The sequence below is a fragment of the Typha angustifolia genome, chromosome 8 (assembly GCF_048772165.1).
Source record: "Typha angustifolia cultivar Huaian chromosome 8, ASM4877216v1, whole genome shotgun sequence".
NCBI classification, from domain to species: domain Eukaryota; kingdom Viridiplantae; phylum Streptophyta; class Magnoliopsida; order Poales; family Typhaceae; genus Typha; species Typha angustifolia.
Window position 1 is genome coordinate 9,933,956 of NC_133246.1, and position 22,612 is coordinate 9,956,567.

Sequence of the window (22,612 nt, forward strand, 5' to 3'; positions counted from 1 at the left end):
TAAAAAATTACTAATAAAAAAATGATATTACATAGAAATTGAAGTCTATCTTTTGATAAATTAATAATCACAAATTTTAAAATACAAATATGTGGGATATGTAACTTATATGCATAATCTCCATACTTTATAACTACCGACTTTACAAAATGTACGCTGCAATTTTTAATAAGGTACGCATTGAGATTTTTAGAAAAGTATGTCACACATCACCTATGTGTAGAGGAAAATAAATAGTTTATACTAATCCTTAGGATTTGTCTTACTTCTTTGCTGAGGAGCTATAAAATCAATTAAAAATAGTGAAAATGGTGAATAAGATAAGAAGAGAGCAAGAATTGAATAAAGAAGAATTGAATAAAGAAGAATTGAATGCGTGCATTAGGGTTTGATGCAAATAACTTAAGATGAAATATTATGGTTGATGCGTAATTTAGGATTTGATGCATGAGAATAAAAGGACAATGCAAAAAGTAGAGTTGAGAAGAGGAAGAAGAAGAAGACGGGCTCAATGCATTAGAGAGGAAGTTAGGGTTGATGGTGAGAAGGGAAAAAACTAGTTTGATTTCAGTAGAAGAAAAAACAAGGGGATTGTGAGGCTTCATATTTAATTAAATAGTTAATAGATTAAATTAAACTGTTGGGTTGGATTAGAAAAAGGGTAAATTAAGCTACATTAGTTAAAAAAGGTTCAAATTGTTATTCGATAATGATGGGCCTATTTTTATCAATTAGAAAATTAAAGACTTTTTGTTGTGCGAAAAGGTGATCATAAAGTTTTGCAACTATACACCTTTGCAATTTAGTATCAATTAGCATGCTTAGTTAGTTTCATAGCAACAAATTTGACCTTCCTAGTTTTAGCAAACTGATACACACGCTAGCCTAATGCGGCGATGATGTCTGCATCACAATGTCTAAATTGTCGTAAATTGTTGAAAGTTTAAAAGGTAGATAGTTTGTAGGCTTTTATAATTTGGTATAAGGAGGGGGAGGGGGTGGTGGAGTATAGTAACGCCAAATTGAAAATAAAGTATGCTTATGGTAAAAGTCACCGATTTTCTTTTTTATTTTTATTTTTATTTTTATAAAAGGGATAATAATACTTAATCCTTTGAACTATCATAATTTTCTACTTACATCTCACAAAAATTTCTTATTATTTACATATAAACTATAAACTAAAAAAAATAGCCATATATACTTCTCAACTAAGAAAAAAATAACGATATGGACTATCTGAACTAAGAATTTTTTTAGGTAAAGAAATCTACGACGGTATATCTAGTAAAAAATATAGTTCAGTAATATATATGAAAAACAAGGATAGTTCGTTAGTGTAAACAAAAGAAGTTCATAAGGTGCTAAGTGTAATTATCCCTGAAAAGAATTGATAGGTTAAGCACACTGCTATTGTGACCAGGGGACAAGGCCAGACGAGAGAGTCCACCGTCCGACCAGATGGAATTTAGAGTGCGTGATTACGAAGCCGAGGAATCTGCCTGCGCTCTCCAACGTTCTCCTGCAACCGATCATCCCCTCACGCCATTCCCTTCCTCTTCTCCCCAGGTTTCATTATCCTTAAACGCAGTGTTCTCGTTCAGATACCATGGAATCCGAATGTCTTACTGCAACAATTGATTTTTTTTGTACAACATAGAACTTCTGATCCAGATGCCACCAAGTGCAGTCCAATCTTACAAGTAGTGACCATGTGCTGTTGTACTGAAGAGTTCCTGCTTAATTTTGGACTTTGGATCTACTCAACTGTAATTAGATCGATAATGTTTGGAAATTTGAACCGAGTATAGATTTTACATCGGAACTCTGTAATTTCCATTACAATCAGTAAACGGGAGTACTTATTCTGAGGATTTTTACTGTTTTCTAGCTCCGGTTGATATAATCGAAGTTAATGGAAAGGAGATTGAGCTAGGAATATAATCTAAGAGAAGACCTTGGAAAATTTTGTTACTTATCAGTCCCTTTAGTTAGATCAAGAAAAGAGAACAGCTGCCCTGTAGGACATGGGATTGCTGACCTTGATGTCCAATTACCATTGTTGCTGTTCAGAAAGAAGATATATAGTTCATTGCCAATCTCGAGTTGTTGGTTCTTGATGTTTCAGTTTTCTTAAGAGTATGATAAATTGGGTTGAGAACACTTGCTCAATTTGTTCAGAAACTTTAAGCAAGGGGAAAGAAGGTTCATGACTAGGACTAGAGGAATCTAGAAACAAGAGGTGAGTTATGACACGTACTCATCTGAATGAAGAATGATTCTGCTGATGTAGTCATCCAAATCCCATTACACAAGGTTGAAGAAAGAGAAACATACTCCTACAAATACTTGCTGAGATCATCAGGAGGATCTATAGAAGGGAAGAACAAAAGTGGGTAGCTTTTGGTATTCTCATTTCCCAAATCCTTGATTCTGATCAAACCCCAATTTCTCCTATAATTATGTTGTACTCTTCTTATAGAGGAGAAATCCCTGGTCTTAAAAATAATTAAAAAATAATATATAAGGGAAAATTAAAGTGGAAAATAATGAAAGAAAGGATGGCAGCCATCCTTCTATCATGTTGTATGGAATATGGATCCATATGGTGTCCATCAGTGTGGGAAAGAAGAGGTTCACTTCATCTTATTATTCTCTTTGTATGAAATATGGATCCATGTGGTGTCCATCATTGTTAAGAAAGAAAAGGTTTACTTTATCTTATTATTCTCTCTCACTATTGGAAGCTGAGAATGAGTTGGATAGGCTATGTTAGTGTAGATTCCCCTTGTAATTTCCTTTTTTAATCTCAGCCTTTAATGCTTATATATCTGCATAAAATCTAACGTTCTCTTTATTGCCCATCTGATTAATGTGCTTTTAGTTCTGGCATTTCTTGTTACATAGAGCCAAATGATTTAACTTATCTATCCACCAAATTTAGTAGGAATCTGATCGGGTGGGGTTTGGGGGGTGTGAATGAAAAATTTAAATTGCATAAGATACATTTTGATTCTCATTAATTTTAATAATCATATAGAAGTCCTATCAAGCAAATTGATTTTAATATCCTGTTAATAATTTCAATAAAATTATAAAAGGATAAACTTTTGCTCAAACTTTTCTTGCTAAGCAACTTCTGCTGGGCTTCCTCTATATAGTGTAGTGAGATACAAAATGAAATATTCTTATATATAACTTGTTAATGAATAAAGTGCATCTTTATAGTTTATATTATTGTCACCATTCACTAATTATCACTTATAGTAAATTAAGTATTGCACTTTCAACTAAGTTGGTATCTTTTGTGGTAGGCTATTTTTGATTCTAAGAAGGTTGATAGAAGTACAACTGATCCTTTGGGAGCACATATTACACATTTATCAGAAAGCGCTCATGATAGACAACATTTCCCTGGTCCTCTAGAAAGGAGGCTCTCTAGTGAAGCTGATCATGTTTCAAAAAAAGAATGGGCTCTTTTCAGAAGTTCCTTGGGACAGAAATTCTTATATAGCAATACGATATCTATTTCACCTGTAAGTCTAAAAGCTTCCATGATGTTTTGGACTTTTGATCTACTTCAATTCAAACACCCATTCTCTTTCCCTACTAGTTTATAATTTTATTTTTCATAGTTCAAGTCATTTTGATCTAATTTATTCTAGAAAATTTGTAACTAAAGTTGTGGATGTAGATTTTGAAATTCTTACTAACATGATTAAGACATTGCATCACCTGGGCAACACTTTGAGATGAAATTTGTTTACTTGATCAATTTACTGCTGTGTCTGACAACCACTTTATTATCTAAACATTGAAAACAAAAGGAAACTATGGCTTTCTTAAAAGTTATAACATGATTTAGAGATAAATCATATATCATGTTTTCGTACATTACTTGAGCTCCTCTTCTGTTTGCTTTGTAGATATCAAACATCATAGCAGGGAGCAGCAAAGGTATAACATTATATTATCATCTAGTAGTCTATGTGGTACTTGAATGCAAATTCCTTTTGATTTTGCTGTTATTTTTCCTTACCTCTCTTCTTAGTTAAGTGGGAAATATGCAGACTACAAATTTTTAGCAGATATGCATATGGATGAGCTAGAAGATGAAGAAATGATAGTGAAGGAGGAGAAAAAGGTTATTACACAAAAGGAATACGTTTTGCGATTACAAGAACTAAAAGGTGAAATTGTCCAGGCATGGAGAGCAGATGATCGGATCAAAGCTCTGAAGTTATCCATTAAGGCAATCTTGAATGCTTTATTATTCATAATTTACTTCTAATGCATTCGCAAGGATTTGATTTTACCCAGTACAGAACTAGTCTTATTACAGGATGCTACAACTATCACTTTGTTTTCTCTCTTCTTCATCCATCTTATCTTTGTAGGTTTCCTTGTCTACTTTATCGTAGTATGGAAGAAATTATAATTATCAATTTTTGGTAAAAGAGAAAAAGAAATCTTTTCATAATTTTATCTAGCTTTCCTATTAATTTTAAAACTTAGGGAACACTTATTTTACCATCTCAGAATATAGGGTTTAAACTATAAATTTCCTCTTTTTTTTCTTTTGAACATAGAACACTATCTCTGGTTGATATCTTATCCTATTGCTTTTCTTCCTTGTGCTGACTGGCACGGCCTCGGCATGCCCTTGCGTGCTACTAACACATATTTAATATAATTTTAATTTAAATTTTAGGATATTTAGAGATTTTTTTTGGTTTCCGGCATGTCAATCATTAGTTTTTGGTTTAAATATATATATATATATATATTAAAAAATATATATTATACTATTTTTATTTTAGATTTTTTTTATAAATGACCTATTTTATTAAAGATAAAGTAATAATTAAATATAAATATTATTCAACATATAATATAATTGAATACATTCATTAAAAAATATTAATGATTGAATATTCCATAATATGATTGAATGGTTCATAATATAATTGAATACATAATATTAAAATTGATTAATAATTTTTAATGGAATTAAAAAAAGTTAAAAAAAATGGACTCCATATGTCATACTATATTTGTTAAGAAAATGACTAAAGTTGATTTAATGATGATTGACAAAAATAGAAAAAAATAAAAAATGGCTCTATTTCGGCACGGAGACCGATAGGCATGCGGGCATGGCCATTCTTGCTTCTAGTTAAGCATTATATATTACTGGTTTCTATCATCATATTCTCATATTGGAAAACTTATTAGTGTATTGATGTGGGCACAAAAATTATGATGGATTTCCTTATTCCTTTTTCACATTTTATGTTTAAATCAAAAATATAATGCACATGACTTATATCCTGCAAATTACGGCTTATTATATAATACTTACCTCTTTATACTTGTAGCTAATTGCTATATACCTTGCAGGTTGCAAGGCTTTTGTTGGATTCTTCTGTTTTGCAATTCTATCCTACATTATTTATGATGGTTGTAGATGTTATGGATATGCTTGGTGATTTGGTATGGGAGAGAATTAAGAGGAAGAGCGAGTATGATGATAATGGAACGCTAATGTACTCTGTTCCAGGTTTAGTTTTGCATCTTTTCTACTTATTGAGCTATTTCTTTTCTCCCTTCTAAAATCATTTAAGGGAAAATATATTTTACCCCTCTTGTGGTTAGGCGTAATTTCACTTTACTCCCTAAAGTTTCATTTATGACCTTGTTTGGCCCTATTGATTGTAACTTCTAACTTCTATCGCAAGTGAAGTCGTTCTGTCCAAAATTGAAAGAGAATCTCTATATATATTGACACCATTACTTCCTGCCATGCAATATTTCCTTTAACTAAACTGCCCTTGATCTCCTTCAAGGGTATGGAAGGAGCAATTCTAAATTTCTAATGGCTTGTTGCCTTGAAGTGAGATCATACCAACCCCTACAGCCCCTACAGCTATAATAGAGGCTCTTAAGAAAAGATTGGAGTTGTATTCAACTTCTTTGCCCTCTCTTAGGTTGACAAAGTGCAGTAATAGAGTCTCAGTGATTTTGGTCTCACAAAGTTTACAAATTCCTTCTTTACTTTACCATGAGGGTGTATAATATATTTTTCCCATCATTTATGACTTTTTCTATAAATTAGGGATTTTTTCCACTATATTTGAAAAGTTAATCCAAATACTGCTCTTTTCTTTTTCATTTGGAGAATCTTGCTAGCTCTATACAGATGTTCTTGTAAGAACATTTTTGATGTAGGACATAGTACAACTTTGGACAAATCGGATGACCAGATTGGGAAAATAGATTATTTGATCAGCAACAAAGATAATAGGTGTAGAAAATATCATGGATTTTGGCTTTAAAGTTGGTGCATTTGGTGGGATTGTAGTGTAGGGAATTGAGATGATGCTAGTGTTTAGTTTTAGATGAAATAGGCTTGATATTTTGGCTTTAAAAACCATTTATTTTGATAATATTTCTTAGATCAGTGTTTTCAGTAGTGCATTAGCTTTCTGGCCAGTGGCTGTGTCTACGTGTGTCAGCCTTTCGGCCACCAGGATCTGGATTTATCAATTCCAATTCTGTAAATTTAACAGAGATAACAGTAAACAACAAATAAAAGAGAGTATAGAATAAATGGAAGAAAAACAAAAGAAAGTTGAAGGAAGGTTTGAATATCCTTCAAGAAACAATTCTTCGACTAAACTCAGTATTCTACATATAACTGTTGGGACAGCATTCATTCTAATTTGCAGAAAAGTTTCCATAGATCAGTTTAATTGTCATGTTTACCTGCCATCATTATATTTATTCTGTTTTCTTTTCCTTTGTCATCTACAGATAATTTTGTGTCGGCTGACATTTGTTCTGAGGCAAAAGAAACCTGTTATAACTGGTTTTGCAAAATTGGTTCTGTTCGTGAGCTGCTTCCTCGCATGTAAATTCCTTCTTTCTCATAATTCTTGTTACTGTTATTTCTGTTCTTTAGTTATTGTTGTTACTATGTTACAGTAATTTCTGCTATTATTTCGTATTGTTATTTTTACAGAGAACATGGGCTCCTCTAGGTTAATTTTATATACTTCTATGCTAAGCATCTCTACCTATTTTAGTGCTTAACATGAATGAATTTTAAATATTAGGAAAACATATTTTGAAAAATAATATTCTGTAAAGTTCTTTGGGACAGTGGATTATAGATTCATGCAGGATTGTAATTGCTAATTTTTGGCGTGTGCATCAATATAGTGATTTTGTGGTTCACAGTTTCATACTGCTGGTTTTTCCAAAATTCAAATATTCAATTACCCCATTGTGGTTTTAACTTTTACGGTCCATGGGATGTTTATTTCTATTAGAAAACTAGAGGTTAGAGATGTATTTTACTATTTTTCATCTGTTCGACCAATATTTGTTTGTTAAATTGTGATGCATCTGGTCATAATTGGCTTTGAAGGTTGATGAGATTGATGAGTCTCATCTTGTATCTCTCTTTAACTATGGATTCACAATACAAAGCCGATTCCTGGGAATCAGCATATATTAGGAGGTAATGAATGAACAATGATAGCCTTTCAAAGTTCTACTTCATCCACCTCATATTGCATTTCCTTTATGAAATCAAGGTCCTAACTTCTTAAATTAATATAGATCAAGCAAGTTTCTTTTTAATTTCTGTAATTTTTTAAAGCAAATATCACATCTTCTGGCTCTAGATTGTGAGATGTAATGCAAGTCATAATTCTTTATATGCGTAAAAGCATATGCAACTACATCAGAGTCTTGCACTACAGTATGCTTAAGGCCTTGTTTGGAATTTCAAAATACAAAATAAATCACCAATGCATAGAGAAATTGAAACAATCTGATTGAACAAATATTTAGATAATTAAAAGAACTTAGAAACATCCTTTTCTTCATTGAAATGTAAATCACTTGATTAAACTGTGTATAGTTAGTATACAATGTCAGTCTGATCCTTCTGCAGAGCACCTAAAGGAGTTAAATTATGCTGAATGAAAATCTATCTAATTATTTCGTTATCTGTACCTTAAACTGTTGAAGCTTAGTGGTCACTATATAACATATTATAGGTAGCCTTACATGTAGCTTCTTTTTCTTAGAACAGATTAATGTATAATGTAATTTCTCCTTCAGGTGCTAACGCACACAATTGCTCTTAAATATGCTACAGGAAAATTTTGAGGAATTAGAAGGTTCTGTAGACGTCAATATTGATGTTTAATGGATTTTTTTTATTGAAGCAGTATATGTGCAAGGTTTAGCCTTGGAGATTTAGTCCCATGTTTAGCATATTTAGTTTACAAGCTTTTAATCTATTAAAATAGAAAGAGTAGGGTTTCGTATATATATTATGTTTTAGTAAGAAAGGTTGATATTTTTGTAATAATGCAGAGGAGGCTTTGCCGACATGTAGATGTCATGCATGCATTAGGTTTACTGCATGGACCATAATTAATGGGGTCACAATTTGATGCTCTTTGACCAATTTTTGTTGTAATATTAATTTTATTTTATTATCAACTTATAGTCTAATCATAGGAACTAGTCTTCCTCCATATATAAATTAGATATTTACTATTTAGCCAATAAAGAAAAGAGCCAAAACACTCAATAAGAGTAAGGTGTTTGCAATTACAAGGCTAGTTGAATAGGCAAACTTGGTGATCGTTGTTACATAATTAAGAGAGTTAATGTATAGTAAAAATTTAAAAATTAGCAATAGAAAGACTTTCTTTTGAAGTTCTGATGACCAGTTATCATGTTGGTTAAATTGCATCCTTATTCCAGAACTTCACTTTTTCACTGTGGACCTTGCTAATTGTATGCTTTTATTTATGTCTAGCTGCTTTCAGAAAATTAGGGTTTGATTTATCAAGTTCTTCCATTATTCACAATTTAGATTTTTTTTTTCTTTTGTCAGCAGAGTAGCATTTGCATAGTATTGAGCTTGCAATATTTTCATTTTAATTTTATATCCTACCAATTGGGCATTAATGATTTAATGCAATGATTAATTTAAGGATTCTATTGCAATACACTAATAGAATTCTACCAGTGTTAGTACTAACTCCATACTGATGCTTTAACTGCTGATTATTTATTGGGCATTTGTTGTATGAGGTCTGTGGTTTCTTTTGTTTGCCGACTTTGTTGTTTTATTGGTGAGATTATAAAGTGGAGTACGTTGTAAGCTAGAACTGTGGAGAGGATCATTGGTATTTGAGGATATCTTTTTACAAAGGGGAAAGTATATAGAAAGCAACTTTAGTATATTAGGTTTTGAAATAAGTCAATAACAAGGTACTGAATCTGGATGGTTTTGCGGAATAGAGTTATCAAATTCAAAATTTATGTATTTATAATTAAAGAGGGATGTTTAAGTGGAGAAGTGCTTTTCTTCTCTTGCACAGTTAATCAATCAGCACATTCTTTTTGAATCAAAGAGAAAGTTATATAGTTCTCAGAGTTGGTTAGTTGAGGACAAAACTTATGTTTGAAGAAAGAAGGATGCTGAGAATGGAATATAATATTGCAGCCTTGAAGAGATGTTGCTATTAATAAAAAAATATAAAATAAGAATGACTAGCGACCTACTGGGCAAGTCTGGTACTACCTTTATTGTGGATAAGATATCTGAGAATTGTTTTAAGATGGTTGCATATGTCAAGGGAGAATATTTGATGAGTTCATGTTGACATCATCACAAGGATGTAGGTGAAAATAAAGGATAGAAGTAAGAGATCTTATAATGACCCTTTTGTTGATGGACGCTGTCACCTAGATGGAGCTAAATGGTAAAAATGATTCATGTAGTTAAACCTAATTAATTGGGAGAGAAATCGTGGTTTTGATTGTTTTCTTTGTGTTTGAGAAGCTTACTCCTTACATATATTTCTCATGTTGCCTGTCTCTCTTGTTCCAGCTTTAGATTTACTAGGCTATGCACTATCTGATGCTAGTTTTATAAACTCACCTGAAAAGGTTTTACAAGTTTCTTGTCCAACACACTATTTTGTTACATGGATCAATATGATGTCAGTTATATTCTTTTTTTCCATAAAAAAAGAAATTATTTCTTTTTTTCTCTTTTGACAGTGCAATATTATATGTCTGTCTTTTGTTACAGATAACTTGCTATATGATCTTTAGTTTTGTTCTCTTGAAAGAACAGTACCTTCTCAAGCAACTTTCAGGATGATAGGACTAGCTGATCATTGTATACAATTCCTCAAGTCCTAGCTCTTGAACACATGCCTCTAAAAGTTTGTAACCTGTCCTTTTTCTAAAAATTGACAGATATTTGGAACTAGCAATTTTGCGTTGTTGGCGTTTCCTAGAGGATGATTTTTCTTGTATTCTCCACCGCTTGACTATGATGATAAGAGGAGTAGCTGATCCACTTGCATCTGCATATTGTCATCTTTATGTGGCCCATTCTGCAAGAATCTTGCGTCCTGAAGATGCAGGTATCAGATTTATAAAATTATCTTAATGTATATGTCAGTTAAATCATAGGAGGTTCCAACGTTTAATGCAGGAGTATAAAGGGCGATAAGATATTTCAGACTAGAGTTGGTAGTTTGTCTTTGGGTGTCTTTGTTGAGTCAAGTCTAGTTAAAATTAAGATGTAGGTTCGTGTGACTAACTTGAGTACGTGCATGAGAAATTTGGGGTGAATGGATTTATGGTGAGGGGCCGATGTTGCAACTATGCAATTAGAGGTCTCTCAGAAGTCATAACCTTCATGGTCAATAAAAAGACATTTGCATTATAAGGTTTAGTGCATTTTAGAGTAACTCCTTCCTCCTCCTTGCTACTTCACCTAATAATTTCATCCATACAAATTGCCCTCGACTTTCATCATTTCAATTTTGAAAGAAAGTACTTTTCCTTTTCATATCTTTAAGCCATTCAATGACTTCATCTTGCTTTAGATCTCCCCAAAAATTCAAATTAAAAGGATGAATTTGATAAGAGTCATTCACATAAGAAGATAATGGTTTTTTTACTTAACAAATAAAGTCAATTAAAGCTTCTCTCACATCTTCCCAATAGAAATGGTGTTGAAAAACTTTTCGCTATCTCTAGTAAGTTTCCTCTTGTATTCGTTATTCAAATGATGCGGACCAGCTTAGGGTGGAACATGGCTAGGGCTAGGGATATGATAGGGCAATGATGGAGGCTGGCCATATGGTAGAAGTGATGATGGAATGGAGGCTGAATGGTTGATAGAGTAGCTCGGCTAGGAGATAGTGGCTATGGCTTGCGGATGCAACAGATAGTTGAAGGTTATGATTCGCGTACATCTATGGCAATGGCAAAGACGAGAATTGTATGGGAGGTAGAGATGGTTAAGACAGAGAGAGGCAAAGGAGAGAGAAGTCAGATATGAAAGAGAAAGCTAGGCCAAGAGAATTAGAGAGAGCTAGAAAAAGAGTAGTTTATTTAATAATTCAATGTATGCCTAAGATATAAGCTAAAAGATCCTATTTATAGAGAATAATACAAAGTCTTAAAATTAGATAAGAAATAAATTACAAGTTTATTATCTAAACAGTCCTCAAATCTCCTTTGGATTGGTTCTTCGCTCTGCCTCAATAGAATCCAAAGATGAAGAAAGTTCGAATACAAAAAGTGCAGATCATGACATCATCGATCTATTTCATTTGATTTCATAATTTTTGACGTCACATGAATATTTACTGATTATTTTTTCGGCATTGCACAAATTGTAAGTTCCTACAATTCAGGGTCTTAGATTAATTCTAACTCGGATCCAATTTTGATTAGGATCATTCAATCTGATCTAGGCCAATTAAAAGAGGCGCCTGGATCTAGATTGGAAGCGGTGCACATTGGCTAAGCTGATTCAGTTAGTTGGGTGTCTCTGGTTAGTAGGCATGTATCCCAAGGTTCTAGATGGTCAGCTATGATAGGGAAAATGCTATGAAAGTCTATAGTAGAGATTAACTCAGAGAAGAAGACAAATGGGGCTCAAATGTGTGCAGTGGTCTTGATGGCTAAAAGATTTTAGTGGTTTTCATCTGTGGGTGCTCCGTATACCATCGGATAATGTTTGGGCAACAATAACGTATGCAATGGTTGTCCTATAGGTAGACGTAACTCTAGAAAGACTGAAGTAATGCTCAGCTCATAGGAGATAGTGGATAGAGTGTAGTGGACAGAGTGCGGATACCACTAATGAGCTCGGCAGGTAGGGTTATCAAATATCTGAGTTAGCTCAAGTTTGCTTAGATAAGGCTTGATGAAGCTTGACTCGAAAATGAGCCGAGCTGAGCTTGATCTTTAAAATAGGCTCGAAAATACCTTGAGCCGGCTCGATCAAGTAGACTCGATGAGATTTGAAATATGTAATATCAGTAATATTTTATAGGGTTAATTACGTCGACACCCCTTGAACTATACCTGATTTCACGGGGACCCCCTAAACTTTTGGGCAAGCTGAAACGACTTTCTGAATTGATCTCCTACACCTTTTGAATTGATCTTTTATTTCTTCTCAATATTCATATTTTCATCTAAGTAAAATAATGAATAAATAATATTGTAATATCTTAATCTAATAAACATTCTCATCTCATAAATAATCTCTTATATTTCATTTTCTAGAAATCTGAAATTCTATGTTATTGTAATCCAAAATTTTTAATCTTTATCTATAACATCTCAATTTAAAATCTGAATTTCTATTCAATTGAAATATTTAAATTTCTCAATAAAGATTTTTAAATAATGAATTTCTTAATTTTCTCGGCAGCTAGCATATTTTTATCATCGTCGTCGTTATTAGAATTTAAAATTGATAAAACATCCTTTGATAAGAATTATTCTAATCAATTCTACTTTATTTTGAAATAATTTTTTTCATTGAATATTAAAGAAAATACAAGGATACTTGCCTTAATTGTATATAAGTTTAAATACATGGGTAAGTGCGTAAGTTTAAGTGCATAAGTTTAAAATACGTGAGGGTAAGATAATTGAGCCAAACTACATAGTTGTTCCTAATAATAATTTAATTATGAACAACTAACTCTAATAAATATAATCCAATAATAAAAAAACATCAATGTCTTTGATAATGTGTCACCAATTAAACTAAAATAACAGATGGTTTAGAACAAAATGTCTAATACAATCGATGGGCAAAATAGTAAAATTCTAAGTGGAGGTGGGTCTCGGTGCATCTCGTTCAGTCGCCACATGAATCAGCACCTGAAATATTAGAAGAGAGAACCCATAAGCCAACAATTATAGCTTAGTGAGTGGAATCTACTCAAAAGCCAAATAAATTCGAATCTATAACATAATTTCAATTAAATATAAATCCAATGATATAAAATGAGAATTTTACTAAGCTTACTTATGATAACAAGAATAATAATAGTACAAGTAATAACAGAATAAATCATATCTTATAATATGGTTTGTGTCAATATGTTGAATTTCTTTCAATATTAATAATAATGTCATATGTCTTAACTTAGGACCGTGCTTGTGGATCCATATCAATAACAAGTTACTCGATATGCACTCGAGTCTTTTCCTTATAGTTAATCGGTCACTGGGAGGTGTCACAATGTGATAAACTCACCCAATCTGTTCCACTAATCATAGAGAAAGATTAGAGTTACCTCAGGAAGATTTCTAATCTAGCTTGGGACTGTTATCTAAGCACACCAGAGTCATCTAAACGGATTATATGCTGATCAGGTATAGGTTTGTTCCCTGGACTGATCTCTAATCGTATCAGGGTCACCTAAACGCATAAGCTGATCAGGAATAGGTCTATCCTCTGGACTTCAAGGTAATCTTGAGTTACCACAGGGAGATGCATGAAGAATATCTAGCCAGTGTTTGTTTTCAAAGTCGTACAACGTATCAATTATAATTTTCCACTAATATTATTGATTATATAAATGACTATATGCACTAAGTATAGCAATACAGTAGGTCTTATATTTTGCACAGGACCTGCCTAATTTCTAAGTCATCATTCATTATGACTTTATGGACAAGCGCTTCGCTATGTGTCAATGGTCATTGCACAAGCTCTTTCAACTTATCAGAATATCAGAGAGCCTTGTGAGGTGTCACCAAATCTTGAAGCCCAATTCTTTGCTTAGGTGAATGGAGATGACAGAATCAATCATATCACAATGATGGGTGGCTTGACGTACTTGTCGATGATGTTAGACAAGGAATGGAAAGATAGGGAGAGGCAGGGGGGGAGGGAAAGAGAGATTTTGTGGTAAGTGTATTATTTGCCATCATGGTGGCAAGCAGCAGCTACAATTGTGGCAAGCAACGGTGGTACTCTGTAGGTTCTTCTGTTCTATTTCTATGTCTCTCTTCTTTTCTCTCTATTTTTATGTGTGGTTTCACTGGTTCATGTGTAATTACTTACCTAAATAATTCACATATAAGGCTCTCTTGTTGTTGTCAAGTTGCACATAACTTTGTCTTGGTTATGATATGCCTAAGGGGTAATCTGTTTGTCACCATAGATAATGGGATAGAGGGCCTGTTTTACTTTTAGGATCTCAAGTTGTATGATCAGTTTAATGATTCTCTACCTTTTGTCTCAATGATCTTCTCCATTTTGCTTCTATGAACGGGTTTGTTCATTTTGTCAGTGAATATTATTGTGTTAAATGTTTAAACTTTTTTATTCTTGGCAGGTTATCTTATCACATCGCTTAATGATATCACAATGCATTTGGAAAGGGTTATTATGGATCGAGAAGCCATCAACCACCATGCTTACAAGGATAAGAGAGTCTTAATAAGTTTAATTGAACCTCCCATTGAGTGGATAATGAAGTGTGTATTTGCCAGTAACAGTCAGGTATTTGCCAGTACTAGTCAGGTAAAATATTGACGTAATATTTATATTGTCAGATGAAATTTGATTCCTTTGTTTTGTCCAAAGAAGCTGGGCATTAAAGATAGAGAGTATATACGCAATGAAAGAATATCATACTTATTGTCATGGTCTATGAAATTCTGAAGGAGGTATAAAAACTTAGACCGCCTAAGTAAAAGAGATATGGAAAGCAAAACCAGCTGATTTACTGGGTGACACAGCTCCAAAATACATAAAGACTCATGTATTTTTAGTGTCAAGGTGTGCACCTCACTATTGTAGGTGCGCACAACTTGTAGAAACTGAACATGCTGTTTTTGGTTTGATTTTATTTTCGTTGTTCGATCTTCTTCGTAAAATCATTCTTCCACAAGTCATATATCTTGACCTAACATTAAAACTAAATTGTACATCATTTTTAGAGGGTTCAACACGAGACTATAAGACATAAACAGAAAATATGAAATTTAAGAGAGAAATTCTGGAGAAGATAAGATAATTAGGAAAAGTTGAGAGGCAAGCAAAGCATTATTAGAATGAAATGAAAACCAAATCCAATGTATAAACCAATTTTAAGTAATTAAGATACTAATCAGATAATTTATGGTAGCCTAAGCAATTAACTAATGGGATTTTTATTTTAAAGAAAGATATTATTTAGATCCATTAAAATAAGTACTATTATATAATGAAATGATCTTTAATGTAAGATAAAGTAAGAAAAAGTAAGAATGCTGGTAATAAAAGATACTGAAGATGTGACTAAACTAAAGTTACACATGCAATTAACAAAATAAATATGAGCATAACTACCACCGCTTTTGTATTGCAGATAAATTGTTAGTAAGTTAAACAATTTGATAGTAATAGTGTGGAGTAAAGAAAATATGAGATACCTAAGTCAATATAATTACATGATAATTAGATAGAATACGATCAATACTTAAAATTGATTACTATAGTTACAGTACAGTTATGATTAAAATAAAAATAAATACAATTAAAATACATAAAACTAGATTAATTATTAATAACTCAAGTCTAAACCAATAATGTGGCTACTGTTATTGAGCTAATTTCTTAGTAAATAGCAAAACCATATGATTAAGAAAGATGTAATAAATAAGTGGAACATGACTTAATACAAGTATTAATTACTTTTATTAATAATTAAGCAAGCACTACATTAAAGCAAGCAAATAAGTAATTGAATGAAAATACCTCAAATTTTTAAACTTGGGCTATAGGCTAAAGAATAGAAGTGCAGCCTAAGCCTACTTGCTCCAATCAACATGAGTGGGGCCCAACCCCAAGATATAAACCCAAATAGAGAAGAGCCAATTGAGTTGATGGGAACCAATGCTGCCAGCCATGCATTGTCGAGTCGTAGTGAAGGTAAGGTGGACTTCAGCAATTCAAAGGTGTTTCGTTGTGGAATTTAATCTAGATAAAAGAAGGAAGCAAGGGTCGTTGATACAATTAGTTAGAGTCTTTTCTTATTACATTAGTTATTTATTTTTATTAAAATAAATTTTTTGTAGGTCGCATTTGAACGCGGTTAGAGAGGCGTTCGAACGCCTTTGCGAACGCATGCATCGGGTTTGCAAAAACAGAGAATGCGAAATACGCATTTGAACGCCGCGTTCGAACGTCTGCATCGCGTTCGCATCGACAGAGAACGCCTTTTGTGTGTTTGAATGCGATCGAGCACGTTCGAACGCAATTGGCGGGAGTCCATTAGAATTAGAGTTAATAATTATTATTTCGGCTTATTATCTAGCCTCTATAAAGATATGGATAGCAGCCAAAATCATTATGCTATTGAATTATTAATTTCTTGCCTCTTTATCTTCTCTTTACCCTAATCTCCCTCCTCCATTTTTACCAAGCTACCACCTCTACCGTTGGTAAGGTCTCTTTTAACTTCTAATCTCTCTCGTTTGTCGAGTCCTCCTTTTTCATTGGGATCTCGAGCACTTCTTTCCTTTTGCCTTTGTCCCTTAAACAACATCAACCATCCACTCTCATCTCCATTATCATCCATAACCCTAACATCCACTCTACCCGTCACTATCACTATCATCCGCACTATATCGTGTTTTCGTCCCAATTGCATTTCAAACTTGCGAAGAGCGTAAATACGAAAAACGTACATCATGGAGTTACGAATTGATTTCATTTGGTTTTGTAATTTTCTGACTATAGGAAAATATTTGGTGAATATTTTTTCTCGGTTGCACGGACTGCTTCCTACAATAAATTCAGATCTTGAAAGAATCGTTTCGTAGCCTATTAGCCTATCAGTCGTATGCTAGATGTATAGTTTGTTGGCCAATCAATTGATGGTGGTCGGAAGAGAGACGGAAGATGACGATGGGAGCTTACATGGTGGAGCCCAAACAATGGGTATCAGAGGATGGTGAATGGTACCCAAAGGAATGGGATGTTAAGGTGAAACTCCTCAGGTGGTAGTGGGGTAGTACGAAGGTCACCAGCTGACTAATTTTGCTAACAAAAATAAACACAAAAATGATGGCGAATCACATGACGCTTAATAAAAATGAAATTAAACTAGCAAGGATGAAGAGCACATATGAATCCGATGGTGGCGTCGGTAGGATCTAACGACAATCCGGTGGCGAGTATTCGTTGTTGAACACCATGGATGAGAGAACGAGAGAGAGTAAAGAGAAGATGAAAAGGTTGGAGATGATGAATAGAATGGGTGAGGCCAGTTGCATGATATTAAATTTTGTATCTATAAAGGTGGGTGGAGGTTAGGGTTTTTTTGGGTTAAGGCAACCTGAGAAGAGTGGAGGAGAAAAACACAGTAGAGCACGCGAGTGATGCATGCGTTTTTTTTTTTTTCATTTTTTTCTTTAAGGTGTTACATTTAGTCTTTTGGAATATCCAATTGAGTAGTTTCTCAATTGTTTGAGATGACTTACATGATTGTTTTATTTCGAAATGTTTTGCTAAGTCTTTTAGGTGACATATCCAATCTATCTAAAGTACAGGGAAGAGACTAAATATTTTATTTTTCTGGTCGTCATTATTGTCACTCAGGAATAATCGTGCAGTTCAATATTAATTGTAATCCATTCTGCATACTGCATAAGTAGTAGTGAAGATTCAATTCCCATTAGAAAAATGTCGTATGCAGGCCTAAATATCTATTCTGCCTTTTAATATTATCCAGGCAGAAAGATGATATTACAATTGATTTTGACTCTATTATGCTTGATAACTTTTTGTGGAAACATTCGTGAGAGAAATATTGACCTTGTTTCTTCTTTTCTCAAATGTAGGGATACCGCGATTTGCTCAAGGACTTTGGATTGCGGAGGAATCTATCAAAGTCAACCAGAAATGTTGCATGTTTGTCTGTCGTTCTTCATTATCTCCTAAAGCAACTTCCTGCTGAAGTTTTAAGTACCAGCATATTGGATATCATGGAGCTTCTGGAGCAAACTAAAGATATTTCACTTGATCAGGTGATTTCACTGATGTTCTTATATTCAAAAATTTCAAAATGCATTGTTGTAGCTGCTAGTGTGTCTATTACTTCTCCTTCATTAATATCGACAATCATTTGGCAGTATTTGAATTACAGGCTGCTTGGCATAAGACTATGTGAATGCCAACTGCCTTCCAGTTCTGCTGATGCTGTATTGAAAAACATTATGCAGGTAACCTAAACATTTTCTTTGAATAGTTACACCATATATATTTGGGAATTTTATTCCAGACATTCTTGTTCAAATCATTATGCTGTAAATTTGTAATGGTTCATATTATGGACTTATGTGCTAGGCGGCATGGTCTATGCCACCCTGCATGCTACCAATGTCTGCTGAGGCCTGGCATCATACAAGGGACACCAGGAAGTGACAATTTGTCAAGAATTCTATCTTAACTTGTTGACAGGCTAAGGGCACGGGGTATGCTGATGGGACATAAAACCTTTGTGTTATCACAGCCTCATAAGTTTGCTATACTGTCCGTAGACTTCCCTTTTCCATCACATTGTGAGACCTACAACAGACTGTTGTCTTGACGACTTATAAGATCATAAGCTAACTGTATATCAAACTTTAAAGGAGTTTATCTTTTCCGATAAAAATTGATTCCATTTAGTAGAAGTTGAAATTTGGTTATGACTTTTGTAGGCTTGAATTTGACCATTGGGTCATATACTAGAACGGTATGTTTTTTCCTTTTCTTTTTCTACAGTCAGTGGTCAGGTATACTATGACTTTTTGCACCCTAGTACTATTCCTGCATAGTACATGCTTCATGCTGATGGCTATAGTGTGACATCACTTATTTATTTTCTTAATCCCATCCAATGAAGAAGAACTAACAATTATTTTTCTATGTAGCTACATGTTCAGTCATGCCATAATTTGAACTGATAGAGGCTTGATATGTAAAAAATGATTATCCCAGTGATGGAACTTCACAATATCTGCAACCTTAATGTCTTTCTGCTGGACCTATCAGGGTTTGATACAGTATAAAGATAGCCAGACATGTATCCGTACATTTATTTGTCTTATACGAGTAACAAATAATGCAAAGGAACCATCAAGTTAATAGGATGCTCTTGAATGCAAAAGAACCATCCAATTTTTCTATTTATGTGGCTCTTGATTTGATATCATATGGAACAGATCCAGTCATGTTTTTCTTGTGTAAATTCTTAGCAAGGCGACACTAAATAATGCAGTTGCACTATTTCGGACCTTCAACATTTATTGTAATTTTCATCATTGTGGTATTTCCTTGTCTCCTTTATTTCTTGTTCCAATTTGATTATTTATCAAGACCAATATGTGTGCCGTTTCACACTTTATTAAATGAACTGTTGGAGCTAAAAATGTTGACATAGTTAGAAATATGATTCATGAGATATAATATAATTGTGCATTTTATGTTTGTCCAAATACAAAACCTTCTAGAACAATAAAAGATAAAGAACTCCATAGTTTCAACTTTCAATGGAAGTTTGTGCACTGAATCCATCCGTAGTTTTCATTATGCTGGGATTCAATTTAAGAAAGTGTTGGATTCTTTGTTGGAACAATAGAGCTTTTGTTTACCCTCGGAGTATAAATTCAATAATTTGACTACATATTCAATATCTATGCTGCATAACTAATATGGTTGATACGTGGCAACTCTATGCTATAATTGTCAATACCTTGTCATGCCCAAGTGAGCCTTTTTCTTTTGCCAAACCAATAGCTTGTTTACAACCTTTACCAGTTACTCCATAGAGTCTTCATAAGTTAGTTATCTGCTGTGTTAAATCCTGTATTATCTGAATGATCTTGTATTATGATTAAAAATCTGTTATGCTATTGTTCTTGTCAAGTGAAATTGGAATATCCTTAATGCATTCCATCAAAAGGACTCTCTGATATTATATCAAACTCTCTGAATGATTGTCTTCTTTGTATTGTCAGAATAATTTTTTTAATTTTTTTTAAATTTTTTTATTTTGTTTCTGTACGAAGGTCTTATGTGATATCTATTTATTTATCTTCTAAAATTTGTATAGTTTCTTATATAATTTCTTCATATCATCAATTGCAGGTGATTGCTCAATATCATCACCTTCATGAGTACTTGTCCATAGCAGATGCTTATTTAGATATTATCCTGTACCATACACTGGTAATACTGAAACTTTACTATTTAACTTTAAAACCTTACCTAATTTCTGTTTTATTTCATACACATTAAATAAATTTATATATGCATGCAAATACTAAAAGTTAGATTTCTCTGATTGGAATTGATGCATTCTTCTTTTGATTAATTTATTAGTGAACCATAAAACAAGGATTGCCTTGCCATAGACATGGCTTATGCTGCAAGCACAAGCTCTGCTGCTGTCTCTCTTCCCTGGTTTGAAAATATGTCCAAAACTGGAATATACCGTCCAATACATCTCAGTTTTGGGCAAATAATCCAAAAAAGAAGTTGAAATCCAGAACCACTAAATGGCTAAATGCCATTATTTTGTCATGGAACAGTGAATATCTGTTGAAACTCAAGAGCCTCAACAGAAGAAGTGGAAGGAAGTAGAATCTTCAGCTCAAATGAAAGAGCAGAGGCAATGTCTACTGTAGCAGAATAGAGGAGAGTGAGATGGGGGGGATTTAAGTTAGGTTTGAGCCTTTATATACCATAGGTTTTACTTTTCTTTTGGCCGTTTGATTGCATTTGACTATAAATTGACCCCACATCAACATATGGCAGTAAGGTGGGCAATTGCTGCAGAACTGTAGCCCTAATTAGGGCTAAAATAACTGCAACTCATTATTTTCCATTTTATTCCTATTTTTTAATTTCTTTCCTTATTTTTTAGCTCAGGCGATGAAGAAATTTTTGTGGTTACCATTAGAAAAGTAGGAGAGAAAAGATCATAAAAGAATTCAAACAGAACTAATTCATTTCATTAGAAATAATGTGTTCCATCATACATGACCTCTCCTTAAAATGCAATTTATCCGAAACTGAATATAATAAAGAAAGACACTTGAAATAGAAATCTTACATAGGATACCTTTAGAGATTAGGAATTTTTGAGATTATGAATCCTATGAGAAATAGGAAACCTTTGAAATTAGGAATTCTATGAGAACTAGGAAGCCTTTGAGAATAGGGACATATGAGAATTAGGAATGGGTTGAAACCTTTGAGTAGAGAAGTCCTATGAGAATTAGGAAACACTTGATTTTGATGTGAACCGATTGATTTGATCTGCAACGGTCCCTGAACAGGATCTAGAACAGAACCTGCAAATGTGTTTTCGAGAGATCAACCCTTTAGATCCTTCTGAAAATTGGATATGTTGTTTCTCTCGAAGAAAGCTGTCCAACGAATACAAGAAAGTAAAGTTTGATGGTTAGATCTTGAGATATTAACCAAAGAGTGGCGAAGGGTCGAAAAAGGCTTGTCTTACGAGATGGAGGTTTGACAATTGATATGGGCCAAATTATGGTGGATAGCAAGGATGAAGACAATAACCAAGAAATCAAGGAAAGGGAAGAGGAGGCAGGCCTTAAGGGACAAGGCTTATGTGGCTAGACAAAGGGGGGTTCGGCAGCCAAGATTGGTGGCCTAGGAGGGACGAGTCAAGTGGGAGAGGAGATAGGATTAGAGATAAAGATCTCAAGCTCAGTGTTCTATTTTTTTCGCTGCCTTAAACGGGTGCTCTCCACACCTATATGTAGGTGGCTATCCAAACTCTCTTTGACTCTTCCACTAACTCGTGGGTGGGATACAAAGCATTAAATAAAGAGGGACTGATTTTGGGTTGAATACAAGCAATAAGGAGAGCAAAATCCTAAGAGATGCAAGCAATAAAGAGGAGGCTCTTAGGCTAACCCAAGGAGAGTCTCTTGGCCAAGCCAAAAGAGACTCTTGGCTATCGCAAAGCAACCAGAAATTAAAGAGCTAAAAGCAATAATTAAAGTGCAAAGTGAGTCTAGTCAATCGAAGTGAGTCAAATTGTCTATCTATATCATTCCACCATGCTTTCCGTAACCTTGTCCTTAAGGTCTCAAGTCGGGGAAAATGTTCAAGTATCTTAGACTCGTACTTCCAAGTAGCTTGATCAGCTGCAAGATGTGTGCCTCAAGTCATCTGCTGAAACGTGTCCTACGCTTGGCCAGCACCCGAATCGGCTTCACTATACCGCCCTTGAGTGGTTCAGGT

General features: G+C 33.7%; 1 protein-coding gene across 13 annotated transcripts in view; it reads left to right on the forward strand.

The window, feature by feature from the left end:
* The first annotated feature begins 1,402 nt into the window (after positions 1-1,402).
* LOC140765118 (uncharacterized) overlaps positions 1,403-22,612 on the forward strand; it is a 69,009-nt gene continuing 47,799 nt past the window's right edge. For 8 of the 13 annotated variants that reach the window (XR_012105138.1, XR_012105135.1, XR_012105137.1 and 5 more), the window contains exons 1-11: positions 1,403-1,569; positions 3,315-3,536; positions 3,927-3,957; positions 4,071-4,252; positions 5,401-5,560; positions 6,814-6,910; positions 10,294-10,463; positions 14,700-14,887; positions 18,193-18,378; positions 18,484-18,573; positions 20,483-20,563. Coding sequence is in view for 6 of the 13 variants with exons in the window: in XM_073104039.1 (XP_072960140.1) it covers positions 1,462-1,569; positions 3,315-3,536; positions 3,927-3,957; positions 4,071-4,252; positions 5,401-5,560; positions 6,814-6,910; positions 10,294-10,463; positions 14,700-14,887; positions 18,193-18,378; positions 18,484-18,573; positions 20,483-20,563 (1,515 nt within the window). In the remaining 7 variants the exon portion in view is untranslated. Of the gene's footprint in view, positions 1,570-3,314; positions 3,537-3,926; positions 3,958-4,051; positions 4,253-5,400; positions 5,561-6,813; positions 6,911-10,293; positions 10,464-14,699; positions 14,888-18,192; positions 18,379-18,483; positions 18,574-20,482; positions 20,564-22,612 lie in introns of those variants that run through there. The other 5 variants (XM_073104041.1, XM_073104040.1, XM_073104042.1 and 2 more) reach the window with 5 other exon arrangements.